General features: G+C 37.8%; 6 protein-coding genes across 8 annotated transcripts; 2 read left to right on the top strand and 4 right to left on the bottom strand.

The window, feature by feature from the left end:
* The first annotated feature begins 236 nt into the window (after positions 1-236).
* Positions 237-3,339, top strand: LOC18018631 (translation initiation factor eIF-2B subunit gamma). The gene is made up of 13 exons (XM_006400445.2): positions 237-381; positions 464-559; positions 656-733; positions 1,168-1,248; positions 1,349-1,568; positions 1,658-1,716; positions 1,842-1,891; positions 1,973-2,060; positions 2,158-2,409; positions 2,512-2,604; positions 2,682-2,786; positions 2,877-2,993; positions 3,080-3,339. Exons 1-13 carry the CDS (start codon positions 316-318, stop codon positions 3,143-3,145), a joined length of 1,371 nt encoding a protein of 456 aa, XP_006400508.1. The 5' UTR covers positions 237-315; the 3' UTR covers positions 3,146-3,339.
* A 237-nt stretch (positions 3,340-3,576) lies between these two features.
* On the bottom strand, positions 3,577-5,965 carry LOC112086761 (probable mediator of RNA polymerase II transcription subunit 19b). 3 transcript variants are annotated; one of them, XM_024156453.1, is made up of 6 exons: positions 5,749-5,965; positions 5,060-5,120; positions 4,614-4,903; positions 4,143-4,349; positions 3,910-4,002; positions 3,577-3,755 (listed from the first exon to the last, which is right to left on the bottom strand). In XM_024156453.1, the coding sequence occupies exons 2-6, from the start codon at positions 5,085-5,087 to the stop codon at positions 3,705-3,707; spliced, it is 669 nt and encodes a 222-aa protein (XP_024012221.1). In that variant the 5' UTR covers positions 5,088-5,120; positions 5,749-5,965; the 3' UTR covers positions 3,577-3,704. The 3 variants fall into 3 exon arrangements, with proteins under 3 accessions (XP_024012221.1, XP_024012223.1, XP_024012222.1); XM_024156455.1 differs by having other exon boundaries at positions 3,910-3,969; XM_024156454.1 differs by having other exon boundaries at positions 5,673-5,959.
* Positions 5,966-6,573: 608 nt separating this feature from the next.
* On the bottom strand, positions 6,574-8,641 carry LOC18019448. The gene is made up of 3 exons (XM_006400444.2): positions 8,548-8,641; positions 8,058-8,285; positions 6,574-6,672 (listed from the first exon to the last, which is right to left on the bottom strand). Exons 1-3 carry the CDS (start codon positions 8,563-8,565, stop codon positions 6,622-6,624), a joined length of 297 nt encoding a protein of 98 aa, XP_006400507.1. The 5' UTR covers positions 8,566-8,641; the 3' UTR covers positions 6,574-6,621.
* A 143-nt stretch (positions 8,642-8,784) lies between these two features.
* On the bottom strand, positions 8,785-11,436 carry LOC18019447 (nudix hydrolase 20, chloroplastic). The gene is made up of 10 exons (XM_006400443.2): positions 11,150-11,436; positions 10,947-11,011; positions 10,613-10,802; positions 10,412-10,492; positions 10,106-10,231; positions 9,877-9,956; positions 9,671-9,786; positions 9,471-9,591; positions 9,115-9,224; positions 8,785-9,010 (listed from the first exon to the last, which is right to left on the bottom strand). The coding sequence occupies exons 1-9, from the start codon at positions 11,399-11,401 to the stop codon at positions 9,155-9,157; spliced, it is 1,101 nt and encodes a 366-aa protein (XP_006400506.1). The 5' UTR covers positions 11,402-11,436; the 3' UTR covers positions 8,785-9,010; positions 9,115-9,154.
* Positions 11,437-11,766: 330 nt separating this feature from the next.
* LOC18019446 (calcium-dependent protein kinase 8) lies at positions 11,767-15,236 on the top strand. Its single transcript, XM_006400442.2, has 9 exons — positions 11,767-12,001; positions 12,350-12,886; positions 13,076-13,199; positions 13,291-13,434; positions 13,711-13,863; positions 13,938-14,053; positions 14,143-14,313; positions 14,424-14,654; positions 14,817-15,236. Exons 2-9 carry the CDS (start codon positions 12,374-12,376, stop codon positions 14,967-14,969), a joined length of 1,605 nt encoding a protein of 534 aa, XP_006400505.1. The 5' UTR covers positions 11,767-12,001; positions 12,350-12,373; the 3' UTR covers positions 14,970-15,236.
* A 204-nt stretch (positions 15,237-15,440) lies between these two features.
* Positions 15,441-17,458, bottom strand: LOC18019445 (cinnamoyl-CoA reductase 1). Its single transcript, XM_006400441.2, has 6 exons — positions 17,249-17,458; positions 16,769-16,938; positions 16,498-16,689; positions 16,174-16,336; positions 15,893-16,079; positions 15,441-15,819 (listed from the first exon to the last, which is right to left on the bottom strand). Exons 1-6 carry the CDS (start codon positions 17,370-17,372, stop codon positions 15,675-15,677), a joined length of 981 nt encoding a protein of 326 aa, XP_006400504.1. The 5' UTR covers positions 17,373-17,458; the 3' UTR covers positions 15,441-15,674.
* Positions 17,459-17,559: the final 101 nt, after the last annotated feature.

The following is a 17,559-nucleotide window of genomic DNA, read 5'->3' as shown; positions in this document are numbered from 1 at the left end:
CAAGTTTTGAGATTTTGCATTTTCGGTTATTGAGTATCAAAGCTGATTGTATAGATCGTAATCCAAAAAAATTAGTTAGGTTGTATTTGGTTTTTTTTCTAAAGACTCTTTTTTTTTTCTCGAACAGTTCATCACTTAACGACAAAAGGAAAAAAAAAATAACATGGATTAGTCTGGCTTTAAATTAAATTTTGATAAACAAAATGCTTAACCGAACAACCGGGTTGATTGGTGTACCGTTCTCAAAATCAAAACCCCAGAAAACGCGAAACCTCTCTCGTCGACTTCCTCTCATCGTCAAATTCAGTTGCAACAATGGATTACCAGGTTGTGATTCTCGCCGGCGGATTCTCCAGTAATCTTGTGCCGTTAGTCTCCAAGGTCTCTCTCTCTCTCTCTCATCAGCAACACAGTTTAGTTTAGGCTATTAGCTAATTTCCCCTTTTTCTTTGTTGCTGTCTAGGAAGTCCCTAAGGCGCTGCTTCCCGTAGCCAATCGTCCGGTGCTATCTTACGTTCTGGATCTGCTCGAGAGTAGTAATCTCAAGGATCTGATCGTCGTACGCCTTATATCTTTCATACGATTTGCTGATTTCTTTTCCGATGTAATAGACTTTGGCGGAAACTTAAGACTTTGGCTTCGCATTGCTGGGTAGGTTGTTGAAGGAGAAGATGCTGCTCTGAAAGTTGGTGGATGGATATCTTCTGCTTGTGTTGATCGTTTACATGTTGAGGTACTTTTCATTAGAAATGGAGGATATTGCTTCATATAGTGCCAATGCCATGCAACTGTTGCTTTACATATAGTATCAAATAAGTGATAGTTATGAACTCTCGCTTTCTGACGTAGCTTTTCTATTCTGGGAGGTTAACTTGTTCTTTAGAGTTTCCGACTTTTAGGCGGATGCAATCACCATTCCATGTATCTAAGCTCAGGCAATCTTTGCCTAAAAGTTATTTACTCATCTATGGCATCTGCATTTAGTCACGTAACAACCTCTATGCATGATTGAAAGAATCTAGTGGCCTTAGAAATTACATTTTCAGTTTGATTAGAGCTATCGTATCTCCAATGGTAAATAGCTTTTCGCATATCTTGCTTGTTCTGAGGTTATGAATTTAACATACTGATAAGTTATTCAGTTTTCTGATTGGTATCTTACTTCAGGTTGCTGCTGTTGCTGAGAATGTTGGAACTGCTGGAGCCCTCAGAGCAATTGCACACCACTTAACTGCCAAAGACATTTTGGTTAGCTACAAGAAAGCCATCTCTTAACTTATGTCTCCTCTTAGCTATTGCTTTGTGTAACGTTTGAGCTTTTAGCTAACTAGTAATTGTCCGGACGCAGATTGTTAGTGGAGACATTGTTTCTGATATTTCTCCTGGTGCTGTTGCCGCCACTCATAGAAGACATGATGCATCAGTAACTGCAATGCTTTGTACTGAACCTGTCAGTGGGCCATCAGAATCTGGGGGCGCTGGTGGAAAAGACAAATCCAAAAAACCTGCATGCTATGATATCATAGGGCTTGATTCCTCTAAACAATTCTTGTTATACATAGCCACAGGTCTTACTTTGAACCTTCTTTTATCTTGTTTCTTAGAGGCAACAAAATGCTTGAACCTTATTTTGGTTTACCTCCCGAAATTGTGATAGGGGCTGAGATTAAGAAAGATACCCGATTAAAAAAGAGCATTCTATGTGCGGCTGGCAAGGTAATGTTCTCTATTTGTGAGTGTTTTAAATGACCTAAAATGCAGTTTGTCTTCTGGCTGTATGATGATTCATTTATAAATAAATCTAAGTTCAGTTTCTTAATACTTTGTCATTTCCAATCTAGATGGAGATTCGATCAGATCTCATGGATTCTCATTTATATGCCTTCAAGAGGTTGGTCAGATCTGCTTTCCAGCTAACAAATTAGTTTACTCTGTCGACACTCAATATGTTCTTTTATCTTGCGTCTTACAGATCAGTCCTGCAGGAAGTTTTGGATCAAAAACCTACATTTCGGAGCCTAAAACAGGATGTACTCCCATATCTTGTTCGTACACAGCTGGTTAGTTGGATAAGGTCCTTGCAAATGAAATTAATGGAGATTATACTTTTTTGTTTTGTTACCATTTTGATCTTTTGTTTGTCCCCTGGAGTATCAGAAATCAGAAGTCTTCTCAGATGAGAAAAGTGTAGAAGAAAATGGAAATGGAAATGGAAAGAATAATATGCAGAGCAACGAGGTGGTTTTGTCTCAAATTCTCTCCAACGCATCTTTGCCAAGCTTTCATCAAGTTTATGAGTCAGGTCTGAATAGCCGAAAAACCCATAAATGCTGTGTTTATATAGCGGATGAAAGTAAGTATTGCGTCCGGTTGAATAGCATTCAAGCCTTCATGGATGTAAATAGAGATGTAAGTTGTTTTCTCAAAAATGTGTTCCACGCATGGATTCCTTCTATAGTAACTTTTTTTCAGCTGAAATATCGAGCTCTGCAATTATTCAAACTTGCGCAGGTTATTGGTGACGCAAACCACCTATCTGGATACTCGTTTTCTGCTCATCACAACATTGTCCACCCATCAGCGGAGCTTGGATCAAAAACCACAGTAAGTCCTCGACACGTGTTGATATTGGGCATTTTCTCTGATAGTCGTGATCGTTAACAACATTTTATGGGTTACAGGTTGGACCTCATTGTATGCTTGGAGAAGGCTCTCAAGTCGGTGATAAATGTAGTGTGAAAAGATCTGTAATTGGGAGACATTGCCGGATAGGCTCCAATGTGAAGGTAACAAATAAGCTTTTACTCACCCCAGCCAAATGAAGGTGGTGTACATCTTGATAATACACTCAAACTGCTTGTATGTACCTGGTGCAGGTTGTTAATTCAGTTGTGATGGACCATGTCACAATTGGAGACGGATGTTCAATACAAGGCTCAGTCATTTGCAGCAACGCACAGCTTCAAGAGCGTGTTGCTCTGAGAGACTGCCAAGTAAGTCGCTCCCTTCGGTTTTCGTATTACACAAATACACAGTGCTTTAATGGATTTCACATTAAAAACATCAATTTTGTTTGTAGGTGGAAGCAGGATATGTAGTTTGTGCAGGGGGTGAGCACAAGGGAGAGACCTTCGCTAGAAAATGATAGCATCTCTTTAGTCATTCGTTTTGGTGAACAGAGCAGTGAGGAGAAGAGTGAGGAGGATTGGAAAGTTCCCCACTAAGGTTTTTGGTGATTAAGAGTTTGAGATTTTTCATTATTATGTTTTGCGATAGAGGATTTGATTTTATGGTATGTACGCTTACAGAAACTCAACTTGATGAAGTCTTGATACTCTTTTTGTTTTTCTCTGAAATTTTGTACCGGAATTTATATCGCGTTGTTCGGCACTTTCCTGTAAGCATAATTGTTTTTCGTAATTTCCCCCATACTGACGATTACACAAAGAAGAAATACATCATTGCAATCCTAATTTCTGTTCTATTGTTTAATTAGTTTAGTAATTAGTTGTTGCTAATGCAAACAAAACTCAAGTTTTCTACTATGTTAAAAATTAGTAATTAATCAAATGGACTCTTCAAAATTTTATTAGAAATTAGGCCAATAAGCCAATGTTTCTTTTCTTTACAACTATGCATGGCCTGCTGCTTCTAAACCTCTCCCTCCTTGGGTGTGCAATATAAAAATAAGTGTGTCCACTGCGTCAGCCTCCGACCTTTACCGCGCCTATCTCATCAACCTTTGAGCTCTTATGCTGTAAAAATTTGATTATAAGGATGGCGAAATATATATATATATATATATAAATATATATTTTTAACGTAACTACTCCTCTTTAACAACAGACATTTCCAAATTCAGCTTCACTAACAAGAAGGAGAAGCATACATCGCCATTTACTACATTACCTTACTCTTTTTGTGCCTTTGAACGTCATCAAGATCTTCATTCCCATTGTGTCTCCTTTTCTGAAAGTTAAGTGATAGCGCACCATGTAAATCCTATAGAATTTATGAATACAGTATATCAAAGATAGACAGCCTAGATCTGCTAAAATTCATGAGCTGAAACCAACAATAGACACAATCAATCACTAAGAACATATACCAGCTCAAATTAATGGAGCAGACAGTCTTCTTACCTTATCGTGGTGTCCACTCTTTTCCTTCTTTTTGTCGCGATCTTTATCTTTATCCTTATCTTTGCTCCTATCTTTATGCTTGTGCTTGTGCTTCTTATGTTCCCTATCTTTCTCCTTGTTCCTGTCCTTGTGTTTTCGATGCTTTCTGTCCCTATCTTTTGACTCACTTTTTGATTTTGACGCAATGGTAAGAGCTCCCTTCTCTGCCTGTAAAAAGAAACAGGAGGTGTCAGATTCTCATCCTAACTCAACTATCATCACAAGATATTTAGATGTAATTCAAGTTATCATGGTTAGTAGAAGATACGTTACATGAGATTAGACAAGCCTCACAGAGTCCCATTTTCTAATTAATTTCAGTATCAACAGAATTAGATGTCTACACTTATGTGAAAGATAGAAAAAGTCAAATCCAGATAGAGAGAGAGAGAGAGAGAGAGAGAGAGAGAGAGAGAGAGAGCAGAATCTCACTGGAGGCAACTCAACAGGAGCTGTATCATTAAGCTCGAAAGCCTCCTTAAGTTCATCTAGAACAAAAGGTTGGATGCGAGCATTTGTATCTCGATAATGTGATGCATTCGGAATAAGCTGATTTAATTGCATTCCATCTCCCTTTCTAATCTCAGTGTCTCCCACCACATTGTGAAGGTAATGAGCATCTGAAAGTGACTCCGGAAGTGATCTCTTGCAAAAGAATTCATGGTGTGGCAGCAACTTGTATTGAGTTATAAGATCTCGTGCACCACCCAATTCTCTTGGACCTGCAGTTAAAAAACCAGTAGCTCATTGGCCAATAAAACAAACTAAACTTGAAAATATGCTAAACGAAGACATCGATAACAGACTGGTTATCTCAACAAAACATGAAAAAGACAAAAAAAAAAACTTGAGAATAACCAAGCTTGAACCAAATTTACCTCCAAACTTGACGCTCTCTGATTCCATATCTTTATTGCAAAACTAATATACCATGATCAACTGCATTTTGTAGCCAAAAAAGAAGAAGCAAATGCTCAAGATACAATCGGATGTAGAGGAACAATCAAAACACAGAAAAGTGAGAAAACATCTTCATATTTAGATTAGACACTGCCTGGACCAGCAAATTGCATAGAATTTAAAGGTCTGAGCATATGCTAATATACGCAAGTGTCTGAGAATGTTTGAATCTAAGCAACTGAAACATGACGGCAAGAACTAAAAAATATCTGGATTGGTATAATTTGCACTAAGGTCTTTTTTTATCTCCTATAATTCCTGAAATCCTCACATTCCGAGCTAAAAAGTGATAGAAATATCTCACGTAGATTAAACCCCTAGAAACAGTGTAGAAGAACCAATTATTTATAGCAATCAAGCTATCTTAACTACATATACTCAACGGGATAGTTTCATCGGAGGATTTGATGAGGATTGGACAAGCCAAAGCTCAACAAGAAATCACAATTCAAGATTTAACGAGTGCGAGAGACAAAAAAAAAACAAAACAAAACAAAACAAAACCGAAGTAAAGATTGATCAATGGCATACACGTTTCACAAGTCAGATCTCATCGCAACTTCCGTAGCGCCCAGATATAGAAAACCCTAAACTGGAAAACTCATACCTCTTGGACTTCGATTTCCCGCGTGAATTTGTTTGGAGGAAAACGAGAAGGATAGATAGCTGTTTCGTCGACAATGGGGGTTTAAAAGAAATCAAGATTTCTTCTTCTTTCTCTTCCGCCCCGAATCCGATGCTTCAGAAAATCGTCTTTGTTATTTAAAGGGTTGCGCGTGGGATTCACGCGCCTCTCAATCTATCGAACATTTGTTCATTTCCTTATTTGGATCTCGGCTCCTAGCTTTATTTAAACAGATTGTATAAAATCTTTCACTGAGTCGACTTAACGGGCCAGTCCACGACAGTTCTCTACGAATAAACTGATTTAACCACATTTGACATCGTTTTATTAAGTTTTTCTGATTTTGGATCGTTACATATACACTCAAATCTATTGTTCAATTAGGTATATAAATGGCTGCATTACGAATTACGATACTTGTTTTTTTTTTGTGTGTCTGTGGTTTACATTTGGTTAACTATATAATTCAGGTTCTTTACTTCTTTTGATTCTGAACGAGTTAAAAACCTGTCCATATTTTTGGTTTTAGGATGCATGCCACAACAATCAAGATCGACGAGAAAGTCTAGTGTGACTTGAATGATATATATATTATATATTCTACTTGCAAATTTGACATATAAACATGGCTCGTAAGTTACAATATTTCTGATTTGACAGAAATTTGATTCATCTTAATTTGCTCTCATATCGTGTAGGCAGAACTCAAAATGCATACACCAACCAGGATATCTCAACAGATGATGAACATAGATTACAGAAACGTTACACTAATGTCTTTACACACCGATACATATTTTTTTTTTGCTACATCACTGACGAGAAAAAAAGATTGCGACTTTGTGGAACAAGGTCCTAATTTGGCCTGATACAACAATTAATGTAGGTCAAGATCCTCTTCTTTTTCTGCATAGTAATTAAATTAGCAATATAAGCGAGATTAGAGGTGTTCTAATATTATGATAGAGACAACATGCTATACCTAATTGTACATTTCTTATGTTATGTATATACTTATCGATCTACGATGGATCAGGTGAGAATGGATGAGATCATTAAGCAATTTATGCTTTCGGTTACTATACAAATGAAGAACCAAACTAGAAATGGAGCTTTCATCTAGAAAATAGTAGTTGCCCCTCTAAAGTTGGAGGCTCCAAGCAAAACCAACTTGTGTATATCTCCCATAAAAAAAAAAACTCCCATTAGAGAAAAAGAAAACATGCAAAAAGAAAAGAATGAATAGAAAACGAAGATTTAGTGACTTGAAAGATTGACATGTTAACTTGTTATGCGAATGAAATTCTAGAAACTATGTTCCAAAAAAAATTTAAATAAATTTTGAAAATGTGGCTCTACTTTTTTTTTTTTTTTTTGAGTTTTTGCGAGTTAGTATATATAATCTTTTAAGAATATAAGAAAAGTATAACTAGAAAATATAAATTTATAATTTATAATTGTATAACACAATAAAGAAATACGATCATCCAAAAGAAATGATATGTTTTAGACTTTTAGATAGTTTAATACAATTTTTAACTTTAAAGTTATTTTATTTAGATTTAGCTAGAAAATTAATGTTATAAATGGCTGCTAGTTGAAAAGTTATGAAAAAACTTAATACTTAAAGCTTTCCAAACAAAATAAACATGAAAGTAGAAAATGGGAAAATAGAAAGATATGAGTCATATGACTTCGATAGTTCGAACAAAGAGCATCCTTCCAAAGCCATGGAAACAAACCGCAACCCAATACTAACACTGAATTTCAAAATGTTGCCCCACTTATTTGTATTGATAGAGGAGACCTAAAGCATATAATGATTAATGTAAATTTTTTTTGTAACTATATATGTTGTAGAGAAATATTATGAGTAGCCTCCCCAAGGATATGCAATTCAACACATAAGTTGAACACTGATCATGGTTCAATTATGTCTATGAGTTGAGAAAGAACTGGAAATGGTAAATTCTTGTATAGACACAGAAACACAAAAATAAAACCAAGGACGCAAAGAGAAATCATCAATCAATTGGTGAATTAATATTGTTGTATACCACCTAGTGATGATCCATGTGCGTTGACTAAGGGGAAAAGGATCATCACAAGGTGATTACTATGTATATGAATTAACCGAAGAATGCATAGAAGAGTACTGAGCAAAAAGAGAGGGAGAGAGAGAGAGAGAGAGGGAGAGAGAGGGAGAGAGAGAGAGAGAGAGAGAGAGAGAGAGAGAGAGAGAGAGAGAGAGAGAGAGAGAGAGAGAGAGAGAGAGAGAGAGATGGTCATACCATGACAGGGTCATCGTCTTGGGTTTCGTGGCGATGGTGAAGTTGGTGGTGGTGGCGACGAGCACTTGCCATGAGTTCTTGTTCGCTTCCCACGCTAGAATGTCTCTCATTATCTTTGCTCAGCTTCCTGTTAGCTCGAGCTTTTGAGAACACAACCGAGTAGTTTGTTGCGTCTGGTCCTTTTTGGTCCCACCCTCCGAACTGTGGTACTGGAGTCCATCCAGTATTCTGTATACATACCCATTTATTAAACCTCGTTAGATATACTTTTAGTTTGCTTAAGGATCAAGCATGCATTAAGAGTGAAAAAAAAAAACAAAAAACAAACGAGATGTTGAGCTTGCATCGGTTAATTTTCCCCATTCTACAAACGCGCATTAACCGATGGAAGCTCAACATATCTGAGAATTCGAAAGTCATGGTAGCTCATGATTTGGATCAAAAAAAAAAAAAAAAAAAAAACAAGATGAGATTAATTAGAGAGACATGCCTCCCTCCTCTTTTCCATAAATAGAAATTGCTTGGTTTAAAAGAAAGAGGTTTTCTTAAACATTGATGAAGGCGTTCATGATGAGGAGGAGGACGATCTCTCTCGCAAAACCCCAATTTTTGCTTTATAGTAAAAATGGTTGGTTTCACGATTCTATTAGGAGCAGATTTAGGTTGTTTCTAAACTTGGGGGAGGGATCTCAAGCAATGGTGTTCCGTTTTATGCGGGAGGTGATCGTTTTTTGTTTTGTTTTTTGCTTATTATTAATATTAACTTTGCATCCTTCTGAAAAAGGCTGTTAGGTCACGAAGACGATACAGAAGTAAAAGATATCGTTATAAAATGGATATTCTGTTTGGTGTAAGTAATTTCAGCCATCTAGCTAATCTCTGCTGGTTTTGCTCATTTGGACTTCCTTGGTTGGTGTATGTTCATGAAGAAACCTGAACCCTCTCGATAGAATCTGAGACAAAATGAAGAATGTAGTATTATACACGCATGAACCTATGACATAGCCAGAATATCTGATATTTTAATCTCTAGAGACTAGATTGAGCTTTTACTTACAAGTTACAAACATCAGATAGGAAAAAGACAGTAGCATCCTTTATGAGCAATCTCCATTCCTCAGACTTCGGTATAGATCCAAGTAACCAGATGATTCTGGTCTGATGAACCTGCATAGACAAAATGGAACATAATATTTTTCAGAAATCCAAGTATCGAAGCATGTAATCTCGACTGCTCATTGGTCTGCTCATAAGCTGAGATTACTGTGCATAGTCCGGAACATGAAAGCCGTTTTTATTTAACTTCTTTATACATATCCCTGATCCAAATCCTCCTATATTGATATAGCATCATAAATCCAAGGCAAGCATGTTTCTTTGAATGTGGAAATTTAGGGAGATAGGAGTTAGTACCCGTGCCGAAACAAGAAGTCAATAATGACGAGGGAACAATTCGCCTTGAAAAAACTAGTCTTTCGAATCACATTAGCAACTTGGGCAACTCGAATCAACTTGAAGCTCTCAACTTCTCCATCTGCAATGTAATTTGCACAACAATGCTATGAAAGAGCATATCTCTCTGAGAAGCAATTCAAGATTAGTGATCGCCTAACCTTGATTTTTGGGAACAAAATCTTCAGGGAGTTCCAAATCATAACAAAACAGCACATCACGTTTGAAACAGTAGTGATCGATATCCATGTACGAAACAGCACCGACCGGTATCGCCCTTCAACAAAACATAAAATGCAACCGGTTTAAAACATCAAGAGAGCTAGACATACTGCTTTGGTAAAGACTGAGGAGGCAAATGTCTTACCTATGAGCAATGACTTTGGAAATTCCAGCTTCCTCTTCGCATTCCTTTACAAGATTCTCACCACAGCTAATCCCGTGAGGCTATGGTTTGTTCCCAGCGGATGATGAAAGGAAACGTGCATTTCGATTCCCTCAAGTGAGAATTATAATCACTAGTATATACTTTCTACATCATGATGAATCATCAGCAGATAACCGTGGACAAGTATAAGACTTGAGAGAAATCTTACCAATCCTCCAGCAACCAGATGATCAAGCATTCCTGGATAAGTGGATTTTGAGAGACTTCTCTTACCTATCCATAGAAACTTTTGTCCATCCCTTTCTACATACCCATTCATGTGAACACCATAACCCTAGTTAAGATAACAAGAGAGCCATGAGAACATTTTGATTAAAACATGTATAAAGCAGAGCTCATAGCATCACTCTGCGTCAGGCACACAGCGCAAAATCAAGAAAAATAACAAAATACGCATCTAAAGGGTGGTGTTCAGGGCTACAAGCTGACACAATTCAGCGCAGTATGGTTTTACCTTCAATCCGAAATAAGGAGCAGCAGCACGCTCTAGCGAAAAATAGACGGGGGCATTGAACGACGGTTTCACAGGATACAGCTGGTAAAAAAGACCAAAGAAAGATCAACAAAATGAAGAAACCTACGATCACAGAACATAAATCAACCATCATTGGAGAAAGTTAATTAGGAGATCAAATCAAAACATCGACCTACATACCTCATTTCGTATTCCTGGAATGATTCCTTTGTCACCCAAGATTTTGATCACATCTGCTACTGCTCTGGTTCTATCTTCAGGCTTTTCAAGCATCAGATTAAGCGTTACATGGCCATCAACACAGTCTGGGGAAGAAGCATTTTGTGAAAACGTAAAGATATCATGAAAGTCCCTCAAGTACTCCGTAAATCTGTTTCCATGTATACAGAGACAAAGCATTAAAATTCAAGAATTTCTGCCAAAACTAGTTTGAGAATGCATAAAAGAAAAACTCCAAATGTACAAACTTTTATTGGTTTAGAAATCACAGAAGCAGCAGAGAAAATAGCTTTACCCCTTATGAATATAACCAACGATTTGTTCCTCTATAACAAATGGAATGAACTCAGCTAACTTTTCCTGGCAAAATGAGAAAACAAAAAAGAGACTTTTTCAAAAGGAAACGAGGAAAAGCTAACATTTTTAATTCCGTTTCAGCTATCTCCTTCGTCAATTTCACTCTCCATAAGAATCAATCATTCGACTGAGTACACTTACGGATCCGCGATTGCAGCGGTCGACTTTCTCGAGAAATCCGGTGAGATCGTCGGAGTTACAAGGCGCATACTCCGCGCGACCGATTTCGACGACGTCGTCCCACGTGAAGGAGGAGGAGCTTATCGGAACAGTCGCAGCAGATAAAGCGCGGGAGATACGCAGCGAGCTCGAACGCCACCGTAGAGTGGGTGCAAGCGAGAAGGAGAATAAGGAAGTGAGAGTGGGACGCAGTGAGCAAAACCCAGATGCCATTTTCGATGGAGGAGGTGGGAATTAAGTAATTAGTGTGGAAGGAGCTTAAATTGTTTATTTTTATATGTTCTAAACAATTCTTGTGATTTGATTTTGAAACACTAATTGTAATTGTCCGTGTGAACTTGACTAACGCGAACGAAATCAAGCGATCAAACCTGTTCAGATGCGCTAATATATACGAAAACATCTATAAATATCTCAAAAGCTTTTATGATTAATTTATGAATAGTTCTTTCAAGGAAATAATTGTTGTAATTATTTGGACAAACAGTAGAAAGAATGATTGTAAATTTTTGTGATTTGTTATTTTGAGAAAGTTTTGAGGCTCTCTCTAGAAACAAATAATAGAGAGATTGGTGAGTCTTGTGACCGACCGTGTGAGACTGTCTTTTGCAATGGGTTATCCGCTGATTCCACGATAGAAAAAAAGATAGCCCCTTTGTTCACTTAGAAAGAAGAGCGAGAAAGAAGAGGGAGACTTTGACTCTTCTCCTTCTTCTTCTTCTTTCTCTCTGTCACTTTATTTCCCTCTTGTTTCCGCCGATTCACCACCCCATTTCAGCATCTCTCTCTATCTCTCTCCGGTGAAGGTCTCAGGTCTGTGTTTCCCTTTCTATTAAAGCATCGTTTTTTTTTCTTTTGATTTTCACCTGATTTCCTTTGCTAGGGTTTACTTATCAGCTCTTCAAATTCTAGGGCTCTTAATTTCGTTTGGTAGATGCCGCATTTTTCTTCTCGATCATTTGTTTTGTCTGTTTCCAGCTTCCCTTCATCAAATTTGATTCTTTTGCTATATGCCTTTGGGATTAGTGAGACTCTTCGTTCCTAAATTTGGAAATTTTTTTTGTTAAAGAGATTATTGATGAAAGTTTTAAGCTTTCTTGATTGGGAAAATGAAACCCGCGCTTGATATGTTCGCTTTTTTGTTTGTTGATAATATCTCAGGACTCTTATCTGATTTGATTATATATGGGAAACTGTTGTGCGAGCCCCGGTTCGGATACGGGGAGTAAAAATGGGAAACCAAAGAACAAAAGCAACCCGTTTTACAGCGAGGCGTACACTACCACAAATAGATCTGGAGCTGGATTCAAGCTCTCTGTTTTGAAAGATCCAACAGGACATGATATATCTCTTATGTATGATCTGGGGCGTGAGGTTGGTCGTGGAGAGTTTGGTATTACATACTTGTGCACAGATATCAAAACGGGCGAGAAGTATGCCTGCAAGTCTATATCTAAGAAGAAGCTTAGAACAGCTGTGGATATAGAGGATGTTAGGAGGGAAGTTGAGATAATGAAGCATATGCCTAAGCACCCGAATATAGTGTCGCTCAAGGATGCCTTTGAGGACGATGATGCAGTGCATATCGTGATGGAGTTGTGTGAAGGAGGTGAGCTGTTTGATCGGATTGTTGCAAGAGGTCATTACACTGAAAGAGCTGCTGCTGCAGTAATGAAGACTATTCTTGAAGTTGTTCAGGTCCGTAGTTTTTTATTTTCTTTCAATTTTCCCTCAAATTTTGTGAATTTTCTAGCTGTTCCATTTTGCCTCTAATTCTATCGCATGGTTCCTTGTTTGTCTTTACGCAGTGGCTTGCCCTTACTGTTTAATGCTTGTAATGACTCTAACTTCTACCTTTATGATTTGAACACCTTTTGGTATTTGCAGATATGCCATAAGAATGGAGTGATGCATCGGGATCTAAAGCCGGAGAACTTTCTCTTTGCTAATAAAAAAGAGACATCACCCCTTAAAGCCATAGATTTTGGGTTATCAGTCTTCTTTAAGCCTGGTATAGATTATATAATATCCATTATATATCTCAGATTTCGTTAGATAGTTTCGTTTTGTTTACTCTACTTAATTTTTCGAATTTGTAACAGGTGAGGGATTCAACGAGATTGTTGGAAGTCCTTATTACATGGCACCAGAGGTACTTAGGCGACATTATGGACCTGAGGTTGATATCTGGAGTGCTGGAGTTATCCTTTATATCCTGCTCTGTGGTGTCCCGCCATTTTGGGCTGGTTTGTTATTATCTATTTTATTGTCTTGATCTCTTTTTTTTTGTTTTTCACAGTATAATTTTCGTATGGATATGCAGCTGATGGGTTTTAGTCTCCATGGATGATTAGAAAGATTTAGTGCAGAACCACTAGTTTCTTCTGTGAATGATTTAGGATCCTGACGTTATCAAATTACATTGTTTACGGATTCACTAGTGATCTCTTTCGAAGTTTTATTTGTTTATCTTCTTCTTTTGTTTGAGTTTCTACTCTTGATATTGTTTCTTGTTTGTAAAGAGACGGAGCAAGGGGTAGCCCAGGCGATCATTAGGTCAGTTATCGACTTCAAGAGGGATCCATGGCCAAGAGTTTCCGACACTGCTAAAGACCTTGTGAGAAAGATGCTCGAACCTGACCCCAAAAAACGGCTTTCTGCTGCAGAAGTACTCGGTAAGTTTTCTATTGGGATCTATTTTCCAAATATATTACTTATGGGACAAATATACTGAGACTTCTATTTGCAGAACATTCTTGGATACAAAATGCAAAGAAGGCTCCAAATGTATCACTCGGCGAGACTGTGAAAGCAAGGCTTAAACAGTTTTCTGTTATGAACAAGCTCAAGAAACGAGCTCTGCGGGTAGTGATTCCGTTCAGCATTGCTGCTGCTTGGTGACCTTATTTCTGTTTGTTTAGTAGACAATTTGATACTTATTCTTACTCCTTCAGGTGATAGCTGAACACTTATCAGTGGAGGAAGTAGCTGGCATAAAGGAAGCGTTTGAGATGATGGACATTAACAAGACGGGGAAGATAAACCTCGAGGAGCTTAAACATGGACTTCATAAACTTGGACAGCAGCAGATACCTGATGCTGATCTACAGATTTTGATGGAAGCTGTAAGAAAAAAATTTCAAAACCTTTGACATCTGTGTTCCTGTTAAATTTCATTGCCTCCACCAAGCAACAGATATTTGAAAGATTTTTGTTTTCTTTGTTTGTTGTGCAGGCTGATGTAGATGGTGACGGGACTTTAAATTATGGCGAATTTGTGGCTGTCTCTGTACATCTTAAGAAGATGGCGAATGACGAACACTTGCATAAGGCTTTTAGTTTCTTTGACCAGAACCAGAGCAATTACATAGAGATTGAGGAGCTGCGGCAGGCTTTAAATGATGAGGATGATACCAGCAGTGAGGAAGTAATTGCAGCCATCATGCAAGATGTTGACACCGACAAGGTAACCCCAAGATATGAGACACTAAGAAATTGAAACATTTAAGATTTGTGCATCCTTAGTTCCAAGTCTTGAATGTTTCTTTGATGGCAAAGATAGTAGTTTGGAGGTAGATAGCAGTCTACAAGTCTTCTCTTGATCGTTTTTTTGATTCTTGGTGATTAGGATGGACGAATAAGCTATGAAGAGTTCGTAGCGATGATGAAAGCTGGGACAGACTGGAGGAAAGCGTCGAGGCAATATTCCCGGGAAAGATTCAACAGTTTAAGCCTCAAGTTAATGAGAGAAGGTTCGTTGCAATTAGAAGGCGAGACCTGAGAAAGCATGGTCTTTCAAAAACAGTAAAGGTTCAATTTCTGTATCTCGTAAAGAAGTAAAAAGAAAAGCAAAAAGCAGTATTCTTTGAGAATTGTCATCCTTTTTTTTTTCCACAATAATTTGTAGATCAAGGTTTTCAAATGTTTTAGTCACTTGAATAGCCAGCCATGTACGATATGAAGATGTGCTTAATATTTTCTGACAATTCATTTTTAATGTTGTCTCGATACTTTTATTTGTTAGCAATATAGCGTGTAAGAATCCTTAGTTTTGTTCATATCTTTCCCGATGATGAAGCCAATTGGATAGAATCTCCTCACAAACTAAAATAAAGCTCACGAGATAACAATAATGGTTGCTTTGACCATTTATAACGTCGACATTTTTCTTTTTGTTATTCGGTCGCTGATTGTAGTATGGAACAATGGTTTTGCCAAAGAAAGGATGACTTGCATGCAAAACAATTCAAAATTAAATGGAAAATTGTCGAATAACTACTTGGTAATTCTCAAAGAGTGATTACATTATTATTTGCTTAGTTTGCCAAAACAGCATTAGGAAAAAGAAGAAGAGTGAAAGTAAATATCTTATGTGGTGGAACAAACAAGAAGATACGAGAACAGACTAATCTCTCCCTGAAAGAACGATGACAAGTTCCAAATATTATAGCTAATCTTGTTTGAATCCATTGGCTCGAATGGTTTCTCAGAAGTGAATGAAACCTTTCTCCTTCAAAGACTCGACGGTCTCCTTGATGCTAACCTTCAAGGGTATGTAGTCTATGCCAAGGCTCCTTGTTTTCTCCTTTGAAACTTCATACGTCGGCACATACGGATTCTCATCCACACACCTGCGCATATGAGACAAAAGCTTTTGAAACCGGACAAGACACGGACCAGTGAAATATATTAAGAGATGTTTACCTTTCAGGGAGTTGGAGATTTGGGTAAAGCTCACGCAGAATATTAACGACCTCAGAGTGGTGAGCCACTCTCTCGACCAAACAATAACGTCCGTTAGCTGAAGAGACCTCAAATGCTTGGATATGCGCATTGGCTACATCCTTCACGTTAACCCATCCGAAACTCGCGTTGGCGAATGTCTTTGCACCTGCACAAAGAAAAGGAAGTCGAAATAGGTTCTCTAACATTTGACCAAAACAGTCTTGAGAATCAGGTAAGAAGTGGATGTTTTTTGTTCTTACCATTTATGAAGTTTAGTATCGCAGCAGCACTGGTGTTCAGAGTTGGCTGTAGGAGAGGACCGATCACCATTGCCGGGTTAATAGTAACAATTGCCAAGCCTTTCTCTTTGGCAAATTTCCAAGCAGCATCTTCCGCTAAGGTCTTGGATAGAACATACCACATCTGAATCCAATAAAAAAGCAGAATTAAGCTTGCGACTAGTTAGATGTTAAGTTTACATTTTTTGGTTTGAAGGGCCAACATTTATAGCACAATGAAGCGACTAGTGAATAGTAGTAGATGACAACAAAAGAAAGTCTGCATTTTTCGAATCTGAAACACACCTTTGAGGCCTTGCAAAGCTCAGGATCGGAGAACCAAGTTTCATCGACGGTTACTTCAGGTGTGCGTGGTTTACCATTGTAACCAACGGCTGCCATGGAGGAGGTAACAACAACCCTTTTCACCGAAGATGCTTTGGTGCACGAATTCAAAACGTTAAGTGTTCCCTTGACGGCAGGATCAATAAGTTCAGCCTGAAAATGGTTATAAGAAGTTAATATCATCACAAATTTTACAAAATGAAATAAAATTTGGAGGGGATAAATTTAAAACCTGAGGATCTTTGACGTCATGATAAAATGGGGAGGCAGTGTGGAAAACTCCTTCACATCCATCAATAGCCGAGTCGAATGATCCTTCTTCCAAAAGGTCTGCTTTGAACAATTGAAGTCTTTCCTTTGCACCTTCCAGCGAAACTAAGTGTTGTGTCTTTTTCGGATCACCTAAGGTAAATCATGAAAGAATCAACGACCAAATTTCAATAAAAGCCAAAACTTTGATTTGAAACAAGCAGAGACAAGGAAATCAAGGGATCATTTTTAAGATAAATTCGGTATCCAAAAATCTAAGATGTAGCTTTGATTGACAAAAACACTGAACAAGAGAGAGAAAAAGAGTTAGACTATTACAATATCAGGATCCAAGCTCACAGCTAACTAGTATAACCCCAAAATCCTAAATTCCAGTCACATAGACTTAATAAAACTGATGAAATAGTTTTTGAACCCTAGAGCAAGAGATTGGGTACGGAACTGGGGTCTCGGACGGATGCCTTAACGGTGTAGCCACGGCTAAGGAGAAGCTTAACGAGCCACGACGCGATGTAACCCGATGCTCCTGTTACACACACCACTTTACCTTCACCACTGTTTGCCATTTCTCTCGATTTGTGTGTCTTGTCTCTTTTTTTTGTCTACCTTTTTGTTTGTCAAAGTAGACGGACCAATGCATATAATATAGTACGAGATTCCCTTTTTGGGTATATATTAATTCTGGTTGATTTCTTTCCCATTTTTAAAGACCAATGCTACTATTTGCCATTTGCGTGGTCAGTCTTCAAATGG

The sequence above is a fragment of the Eutrema salsugineum genome, unplaced genomic scaffold (assembly GCF_000478725.1).
Source record: "Eutrema salsugineum unplaced genomic scaffold, Eutsalg1_0 scaffold_2, whole genome shotgun sequence".
Lineage (NCBI taxonomy): Eukaryota > Viridiplantae > Streptophyta > Magnoliopsida > Brassicales > Brassicaceae > Eutrema > Eutrema salsugineum.
The sequence above is the reverse complement of the archived record's forward strand: the minus strand, read 5'-3'. Positions and strand labels throughout refer to the sequence as shown.

Coding starts and splice junctions, on each gene's coding strand:
- LOC18019448 (XM_006400444.2), bottom strand. Junction 6,673..8,057: donor AAGACGATGACCCTGTCATG/GTATGACCATCT, acceptor ATTACTATGCAG/AAAAAGAAGAGGATCTTGAC.
- LOC18019447 (XM_006400443.2), bottom strand. CDS start 11,401: ATGGCATCTGGGTTTTGCTCACTGCGTCCCACTCTCACTTCCTTATTC. Junction 10,493..10,612: donor TTCCAGGAATACGAAATGAG/GTATGTAGGTCG, acceptor CTTTTTTACCAG/CTGTATCCTGTGAAACCGTC. Junction 9,225..9,470: donor GACTTCTTGTTTCGGCACGG/GTACTAACTCCT, acceptor TTGTCTATGCAG/GTTCATCAGACCAGAATCAT.
- LOC18018631 (XM_006400445.2), top strand. CDS start 316: ATGGATTACCAGGTTGTGATTCTCGCCGGCGGATTCTCCAGTAATCTT. Junction 1,249..1,348: donor TAACTGCCAAAGACATTTTG/GTTAGCTACAAG, acceptor GTCCGGACGCAG/ATTGTTAGTGGAGACATTGT. Junction 1,892..1,972: donor CATTTATATGCCTTCAAGAG/GTTGGTCAGATC, acceptor TGCGTCTTACAG/ATCAGTCCTGCAGGAAGTTT.
- LOC112086761 (XM_024156453.1), bottom strand. CDS start 5,087: ATGGAATCAGAGAGCGTCAAGTTTGGAG. Junction 4,904..5,059: donor AGAGAGCGTCAAGTTTGGAG/GTAAATTTGGTT, acceptor TTTTAACTGCAG/GTCCAAGAGAATTGGGTGGT. Junction 4,350..4,613: donor CTCCTGTTGAGTTGCCTCCA/GTGAGATTCTGC, acceptor TTCTTTTTACAG/GCAGAGAAGGGAGCTCTTAC.
- LOC18019445 (XM_006400441.2), bottom strand. CDS start 17,372: ATGGCAAACAGTGGTGAAGGTAAAGTGGTGTGTGTAACAGGAGCATCG. Junction 16,939..17,248: donor GGCATCCGTCCGAGACCCCA/GTTCCGTACCCA, acceptor GATTTACCTTAG/GTGATCCGAAAAAGACACAA. Junction 15,820..15,892: donor AATCTCCAACTCCCTGAAAG/GTAAACATCTCT, acceptor TCATATGCGCAG/GTGTGTGGATGAGAATCCGT.
- LOC18019446 (XM_006400442.2), top strand. CDS start 12,374: ATGGGAAACTGTTGTGCGAGCCCCGGTTCGGATACGGGGAGTAAAAAT. Junction 13,200..13,290: donor ATCAGTCTTCTTTAAGCCTG/GTATAGATTATA, acceptor AATTTGTAACAG/GTGAGGGATTCAACGAGATT. Junction 14,655..14,816: donor AAGATGTTGACACCGACAAG/GTAACCCCAAGA, acceptor CTTGGTGATTAG/GATGGACGAATAAGCTATGA.